An 8,338-nucleotide genomic window follows, 5' to 3' on the forward strand; every position below is an offset into this window, starting at 1 on the left:
TGGTGACTCCCTGCAGGTGTGTGACTCCCTGCAGATGTGTGACTCTCTGCAGGTGTGTGACTCCCTACAGATGTGGTGACTCCCTACAGGTGTGGCGACTCCCTACAGGTGTGTGACTCCCTGCAGATGTGGTGACTCCCTGCAGGTGTGTGACTCTCTGCAGGTCTGGTGACTCCCTGCAGGTGTGTGACTCCCTGCAGATGTGTGACTCTCTGCAGGTGTGTGACTCTCTGCAGGTGTGTGACTCTCTACAGGTGTGTGACTCCCTGCAGGTGTGTGACTCTCTGCAGGTGTGTGACTCTCTGCAGGTGTGGTTTGTAACCAGTTAGACCAGAGCTTTTTGTGGATTTTTGAAGACATACGTCCAGATATCAGACAAAAGCCTGAACCAAAGGTCAATTCTTGCAAACCTAAATGATGCCCGTAATCTGGGGCTCCAGGTGTTAAATGTGCACTGATGTGTCTAATTATTGTACCCCCAGAAGAGGAAATGAAGGGTGGGGGCAGTCAAGAGCAGAGACATTGATTTAGGTGTTGGGGGGGGGGGGGTGGAGGAAGACGAGGGTGTGTGTTGGGGATGGGCGACTCAGCAGAAAGCAGAAAGACATGTGAGCTGCACGAGGAGGCATGAATGAGATGATGCTGAGGGATTTTAATCTCCCCCTCTTCTCCCCCCTGCTCGTTACGTTCTCTGCCTCCCCCTCACAAACCCATCCCCTTATTCTTCCTCCCATTCTTTAACTCTCCCTCCCCACGCTTTGTCTTTCTCCCCTTAACTTTCTCATTCTCCTCCGCTCCCCGTCAGCTGCAGTGCAGAGATCTCTGCCGAGGCCCCCGTCAGGCTGTCAGGTGACCGGGACGGAGGCTGTGACATCACCGCCTCCTCGACCGACTGTCGGCCCTCCGCCGTTGCCATGGTAACGCCGGCGACGGCCCGCAGAGCTGAAGCTGGCGACGAGGCGCTCGCAGGAGGAGAAGGAGAAGAGGCAGGAGAATGTGTAAGGACTCTCTGTTTTATCTTTCTCAAAAATGTTATGTCTGTTTCATGATTGTTGCTTTGCTGCACAGAAATGAATCTACGTAATGATGCCTGGACCGCGACACACACAATTGCACGCACGTCGCTCGCACATCTTGTTGCAGAGGTATTTTTGCTGAGACGGGAACAAGCGTGCAGAGCTCTGCTCAGAAACAGCTCGATTTCTGAGGATGCTAGCAGAAGGATGGAGCCTGCCCCTCGGCAGGTTCTGGTACCAAGTCAAAGCTTCGGTTCTGCTCCTCTCCGAGCCTGACACCAGCCTGAGCAGCAGCTAGCATCAAGCCCCTCTTCACATCTGCTGACAAACACAGCGCTGCATCTAGATATCTTGGAGATAGTTCAGAGAACAGATGTTGAGGTGAAATAGCTTTTTCTTGATTTGTGGGCTCTGAATTTGCGTCTTGCCTCTGCTCTCCCAAAGTAACGGCTGCTTTGTGATCATACAGCTGAATACTAATTATTCTCTTTTATTTTACCTAATCACTGCGAGCTTAATGTCACAATGTTCTCCGACGTTCAGCGATGGAGCCCTCTTTGTGCTTTTCAGTCGTGCAGCTGGTAGGCGTCAGAACTGTCCACACTTAGGGGGAAGGTGGTTTATGTAAAGCCAACAGCATCCATTTTGTATAAATTAAATGTCAGTGATGTGTTTAAGACCCCTGAGCAGAGTTGAACTTTCCACCTCAGGTCAAGTCTCGGGGGGTTGGACACGCGTGTCCACGATGCTTCGTTGTTGAGGGAATTCCTCCTACGGCCTGCAGAAACCCCAGGAGATGCTTCGAGTTGTCTCTTATCTCCCAGGCTGTTTGATTTGAACGTGAGATAAGAGCGTATCTTTAGCTGTGCGGCCTTGCTGCGCTCACACACTTGGCAGACGATCACAGCTGTGTCTGAGAATGAAATCTGGATTCCTGTCACTTCTGCAAGCTGGGCTCAGAAGGATCACTTATTATTTAGATCCGTTATGTAATGACGCCATCACAGCAAACCCAGAGCTGCCGCTCATGGAAACTCGGTGTCGGCTGTGGTTTCTGTTGTGTAGTCTTTCTCCCATCACGTCCTCCGAGAGTTTTGCTCCATATCACTTGTTGTTATAGAGACGTGGCCATTTGATTGACGCTCGTGTCTTTTCCAAATGGCAGCCCGGCGGTCTGGGCTGCAGGCGCTCCAGCTCGGACGCAGCCTATGAGCTGGCTGAGACGGTCCGAGCGCAGCGCGAGTGCCGCCTGCGGCCCCACTACAGTGACCCCATGCCAGCAGACGCCTCCAAGCGCAAACAGCTGGAAATGAAGATTGCTGCCGCTGCACGACTCCACAGCCATCGGCGAGACCGTGACAGAGACAGTGGTGAGTACAGCTACAGCCATTCTTAGACCTAAATAAGTCAGATCCTGTTTTTATATGTGTGTGACTCCAGACTGCATGTCTCATTGGATTCACTAAAAAATAAAAGGCTGGTCTGATTCTTATCAAGAGAGAAAACCTCTAGGCAGGGCTGCATTAGCAACCTCAGGGGCCCCTGGGCACCGAAGCTCACAGGGCCCCCCTCGCTAACATAACACCAGTTTTATTATACATATACACACACACACACATATATATATATATATATATATATACACACACATGTGTGTGTATAAATATATGTATAAATCCTGCAGTAATTCAGGCAAAAGGAGCCCCAACTAAGTACTGATTGCTGTACATGTTCATACTTTTCAGTTGACCAACATTTCTAATAATCCTTTTTCTAATTGGTCTTAAATAATATTCTAATTTTATGACCAGCACCTGTATTATCTGCACAATCTCAACAGTTTATATTGACCACCTCACTTCACAGAAAGCACAATCGTTGTGTTTTTCTGCTCTTAACATCAGCCCTCATGATCTCACAGTCTGGCACCACGGCTGTGACGTAAGTTCAATCATTGAGGGTTCACTGACTTTCCACATTGATTCCTCTTACGCAATGAAATAGCCCAATCCATTTGTTTTTAATTCATCAGACAAGCTGCTAGTTAGAGTCCTAGGTCATGGAATTTAAACTGAAACGTGTTTAACTCGCATGCATAACATTTAACTATAGGCAGTGGTGAGCACAGCTAACCAACAAGTTAGCGTCGCAAATGCTAAACAGATTTAAAAAAATTAGCAGAAGCTAATGCTAAAGCTTTAACTTTTATGATACACTGCTGCCGCTGACACTGTAAGATGTTGTAAGTGAACACAACTCAAAAGGGTTCTTAAATCACAGGTAAAGGTTCATGTCCCGTTCAGAGGTGAGCTTTCAGAAATTAATTTGGTTCATCTGAACCAAAGAGGCGGAGCAGAACTCTGCTGTGCTGAAGCAGAGTGATGCATTCAATGTGTGTCGGACGCCTCCCTCGTGTCATTGACTGTAATGAATTAACTCACTTTGGTGATCCTTTTTGTGGTTAACTACTTTTATAAACTACAACGTTTCTGTGCTCATCATCGATATTCTCTCGGTGATAAATCTGTTTGTATTAAAGTAACGACGTGTGAAGAAATGTGTGAGAGAGTCCCATCCCAGAGAAAATGTGAGAGTTGCAAAGCATGCTGGGTAGGAATTATGTGCGCAATGTTCTGACTGTTTACGATGTTTCTGAGTGTGAAAATGGTTTTTCATGTTAATTTCCTGTTCTGGTCTGTTTGGCTATAAACTGACGCCATGAGTCCGAGACTGTTTGCGGTAGGTTTGAGGGCGGTTGAAAAGCACTGTGAGGGTGATGATGTCACCAGTTGGCTCTCAGCTTTGTTTAGCTCTGCATAGCATGGCATCGCTGCATGTAAATCACCATTCTCCTGTGCACTTTTAGTGCAGAGAACTAGTGACGGGAACGGCGGCTCTTTTGAGTGAACTGAATCCCTAGAATCAGTTCATTAAAATGTTTCATTCAAGAGATTTGTTCACTGAATCCTTCAGTTCATGCAGTTTATTTGTGCAGAGTGACACAGCACCACTTCCAGCACCGTACTATGTGAAGGAATCACTCCTCAGCTGCAGTTCTCTGCGTGTGTGCATGTGCACATCGGCAGTACGTTCACAGAACGAATCACTCAGATGAAGTTCTTACTCGAGGGCTTGGGATGTAATTACTGAAGAAAGGTGAAACCTGTAACGGCCTCTTCGTCCTCACACGAGCAGCAACGAGTTGACCAAATTGAAAGGGTGTCGTATTAGGGAAGCAAAAACAAGCATTAGTTGTCAAATCCTCAAATGTTATAATCGGTGATGAGTTTGGGTCTTTCCTTTTCTCTTTTTCCAGCGCCAGCAGCAGTTCGGGGTCATTCCGAGCCCCCTGGTGAGGAGCGGCAGGCAGTTCTGGGCGTAACCCGAACTGGTCAGCATCGCTGGAGCACCATCAGCAGCCTGAGCTCGGACAGCGGAGTGGTGGGCCTCAGTGATGAGCGGGACGAGGAGGACCGTGAGCCCCGCCGTCACCGTAGGACGCGGGGAGCAGACGTCGAGCGGGTGGACAGCGGCATCGGTCCAGGGTTATCCCGCACTTGGAAGAGACCGTCCGCCTCTCTGAGAGCCTGGGAAGCCCAGAGACCGTGTCCCGACTGCGGGCTGAGGGACGGCGCTTCCAAAGAGCGAGGAGAACGGATGTGCGAACGCTGCACCAAGCTGCGCACCGAGCGGAAGGAAGCCATCCTGGAGTTCCTGAACACGGAGTCAAGTTACGGCGAAGACCTGCGCATCATCAAGGAGGAGTTTTACTGCCCCATGCAGAGTGCAGGTCTCCTCACAGCCGAGCAGCTCACTGTGGTGTTTAGTAACGTCCAGGAGCTCATCGACGTCAACGACCGCTTCACTGAACACCTGCAGGACAGCATCGACCAGGCCTTTGACCAGGTGCCTCACACAAACACATCAAACCAGCTGGGCTCAAACATCTCAGCTCTCTCACTGTGTGGGGGTTTCATTCTGTCAACTGTTAACAACTACCAGAACTATCGAACTGTCAAAGATAACGTAGTAAAACCATCTATATTTTTAAGTGTCTGAACCCTCGTGAGGACCTGATCAGACCTGACACTAACAAACATCCTGTTAGTGACGCACAACTGGACAGACTCCACCGTGCACACCTGGCGTTACAGCGGGTGTGGAGCGATCAGGTTGTTACCTTGTTATTTTGATATCAACACAGGTCAGAGTCAGTGGACATTTTAGCCTCTTTTGGGGGTGCACCCATAAACTTTTAACTCAGCACCCTGAAAAATAAAGAAACCATCATTAGGATTTTGTTTGTTCTCAAACCATAGATTCACCAAAAATATTGAATAAATTTGGAATAAAAATGGAATAAATGATGACGGTTTTAAACAGGAAGGTAAAGTCTATCATTTTTTGCACGAGTCGGATCCTCAACGCCGCCTGTCAATCAATCCAGTAGGCTCGTCAGCAACTGACCAATCAATGATCTCAATTTGTCCTGAAGTGACACACCCCTTACCTGCATGAGCTCCACCCCCTTTTCCTTCAATAACATTGTCAGGGTTTCGCGTTACGAATGGGAGACTCGTATTATCGGCACCTTTATTCAAACGACAGTTTGCAATGCAGATATTTTGCAATAGGCAAAGTGCCGAAGCATCATTAATTATTTTAGTGATATTTATGAATGGAACGTGTGTATTGTTTGTTTGCTTTATTTATTTGAAGAGTACATTGTAGTAGTTCAGTACAAAATGTTTGTATGTGTGCAAAGGGTGCAAACATACTCGTCTGACCCAAAGAAATAACTTTATTATTGAACTTAAATGGCCACCGCATTGTTCAAGTTCATTGTCAGCACCGGGGGCTACGCACCCCCTAAAGGCCAAATCCTAGAATCGCCCCTGGTCAGAGTCACTTGAGTTGTTTGCATAACTCTTGATAAGCTTCATTACCTAAATTACCCTTTGCAACATGAGAGAAATTAAAGGAGCGATGACTGGTGACATCACAGAGCTCCGTGTTCAAGAAGACTGACGATTTTAACACAACTCCACCGCAGTAAAACGTCCCATGATGCATCTGAATATCCAACTGTGTGCTGCTCAGGATGAGTTTACGTGATCGATACAGCACATTATAACCTAAAGTGACTGATGATCTACTGATCGGTAAAATCTCAGCACAACAAACATCTTTACTGAAGGATTCTGACAAGCAGTTCAATGAAACGTTTAGCTCGATGAGCAAAACTTGAATGACTAAGAGTTTGCAGTTCAGTTGTTTTTTGTGCTTATTGTTGTGGTTTGATTCCAGGGTGATGACGATCTGCTGACCGTGTACATCGGAGAAATCTTCCTTGAGTTTGTCAACATGCTGCCAGCTTTCCAGACCTACTGCCTGCAGCAGTCCGCCTCAGTCAACATGCTCAACACCCTGGAGAAAGAGAAAGAACTGCTCAGGTACAGGCTCTTCCTGTTGGCCTGCAGGCTGGAGAAGCGTTCTCTTGCTCCTGCTGCTCCGTGTGATTCTTTATGAGAAGACAGGGAGTTATCACTTATTTAGAGGAAGGTCTATTTTTGGAGTTGAGCTGCAATGATTCATGCTTTAAGACCGAAGCGCAGCTCGACAATGAATCAGGCTGTTCTTGAAGACTCATTAACTCACTTCTGGAAGTTCTCCCAACACTGAAGTTGTCTGTTTCGTTCTCGTTCCAGAATATTCCTAGACGTTTCCCAAAATGACAACACTGCACTGCGTCGGATGAACTTGCGCTCCTTCCTCATGGCGCCCCTTCAGCGTGTGACTAAGTACCCACTCCTGTTAAGCCGCATCATTAAGGTCACCCCTGAATGCCATCTCGACTATGCACGTCTCCGTGAGGCCAAGAGTCGGGTGGAATCCCATCTAGAACACATCAACATGAAGACCAAGCAGGAGGGTAACGGCGTCACGTGGTCTCTGCGCTCGTTCCGTCGAGATAGTCGCAAAAATCGGGAAGTTATAAACATTGAGATGAGGGAAGTGTCCATGAAGACGGTGGGCTGGGCGAGAGAAAACACAAGATTCGTCATGGAAGGACCTCTTCAGTTGTCCCAACCGGCTGACGCTCAGTGGGTGAAAAAGGGCAGCAAGGCCCTCAAGTTCCAAAATGTGCAGAGTCTTCTGATGGTGAGGACGCAGCAGGCTGGAGACGCCACCGGACAGGACGGTGGTGCACGGGGGGATCAGCAGAACAGTACCGGGGAGAGCGTCCGAGATGGAGTGCTGGTGCTAATCAAAGACAAGAGCAGCGGGAAGTTCACAGTGCTGAGAGAGCCGATCCGTCTGGGAAACTGCGTAGTGTCGTCTGATCCGGACTGCGAGGACACTTTTGAGGTTCTCGATATTCGCCGGGAGTCTTTTGTTTTCCGTGCGTCGGACAAATCTCGCACCCAGCAGTGGTTCCATCAGATCAAGAGATACGCTCGAGACTTGGGCACCTGGAGGAAAAGGCGAAACGCTTTGCCCAACATCATGATCAACACAAACCAGACGCGCTCCTGAGACCTAGCCTTCACACGTCCTTCTCACACTGTAAATAACCCGAACCTTTGAACTGCAGAAATCATCGCAACACCCCCGTCAGACGACAAAACCACAACAATCTGTCTCACAGTCTTGTGAGAAACACAAGCACTTTCTTTCTTACGGAGCGGTAAGTGCGCCATAAAATTGTGTACGTAGATTTATTTTAAGCAGTTACAGTTGAAAAAAAAAAAAAAAAGATGTACCAGATTCTTGAACGACCAAAAAACTTGGGCTGTACGAGCCTTGATTGTAAAAGACTGTTTGCTCTTCGGTACTTAAGGTATGTCTGATGAAAAGCATGACTGAATGCAAAAAGACAAATTGAAATTGTCACATTTTTATACGCGATAATGAGGATTAACAATATTTCTTTCTTGAAAAGCAGGCAGAAATGTCTTAAGGTCTTGGTTGGGTGGTTTGTTAGTCTCTCAGCCCTTTGCCTGTCTCTCTGCTGCCCCCTACGGTCTGTTGGCAGCGTGGCACGTTCACTGCCAAAGATGCTGAGCAGATCCTCCAGTGTCACTGTGTTTAACGAGACCTAAAGGAACAGCAATAATATCTGCCAGTTCAAAGATAAGTAGCTACTGGATATGCATTTCATTTTCCCGTTTGGAGTTCAGATGTTCATTCTTACTGCAGTACTGAGCTTCGTGGGAGATTTCACTGAAACCCGTTAGGTTGGTTGTCGTCTTCGAAGCCTTACGTCACCACGTGGAAAATGAAGACGTCTCTGATTCGGTCATTACAGCAGAGATGAACTC

At 47.7% G+C, this 8,338-nt stretch overlaps 1 protein-coding gene across 1 annotated transcript in view; it reads left to right on the forward strand.

The window, feature by feature from the left end:
* The window catches only part of si:dkey-91i10.2 (uncharacterized protein LOC555224 homolog), an 11,696-nt gene extending 3,774 nt beyond the window's left edge, over positions 1 to 7,922 (forward strand). Inside the window, exons 2-8 of the mRNA XM_037687141.1 lie at positions 17 to 75; positions 164 to 313; positions 806 to 998; positions 2,182 to 2,386; positions 4,333 to 4,922; positions 6,324 to 6,469; positions 6,725 to 7,922. Of these exons, the coding sequence (XP_037543069.1) occupies positions 17 to 75; positions 164 to 313; positions 806 to 998; positions 2,182 to 2,386; positions 4,333 to 4,922; positions 6,324 to 6,469; positions 6,725 to 7,553 (2,172 nt within the window). The 3' untranslated portion in view covers positions 7,554 to 7,922. The remainder of the gene's footprint in view (positions 1 to 16; positions 76 to 163; positions 314 to 805; positions 999 to 2,181; positions 2,387 to 4,332; positions 4,923 to 6,323; positions 6,470 to 6,724) is intronic.
* The last annotated feature ends 416 nt before the right edge of the window (positions 7,923 to 8,338 follow it).

This window comes from Nematolebias whitei, chromosome 13 (genome assembly GCF_014905685.2).
Source record: "Nematolebias whitei isolate Nwh7 chromosome 13, NemWhi1, whole genome shotgun sequence".
Taxonomy (NCBI): domain Eukaryota; kingdom Metazoa; phylum Chordata; class Actinopteri; order Cyprinodontiformes; family Rivulidae; genus Nematolebias; species Nematolebias whitei.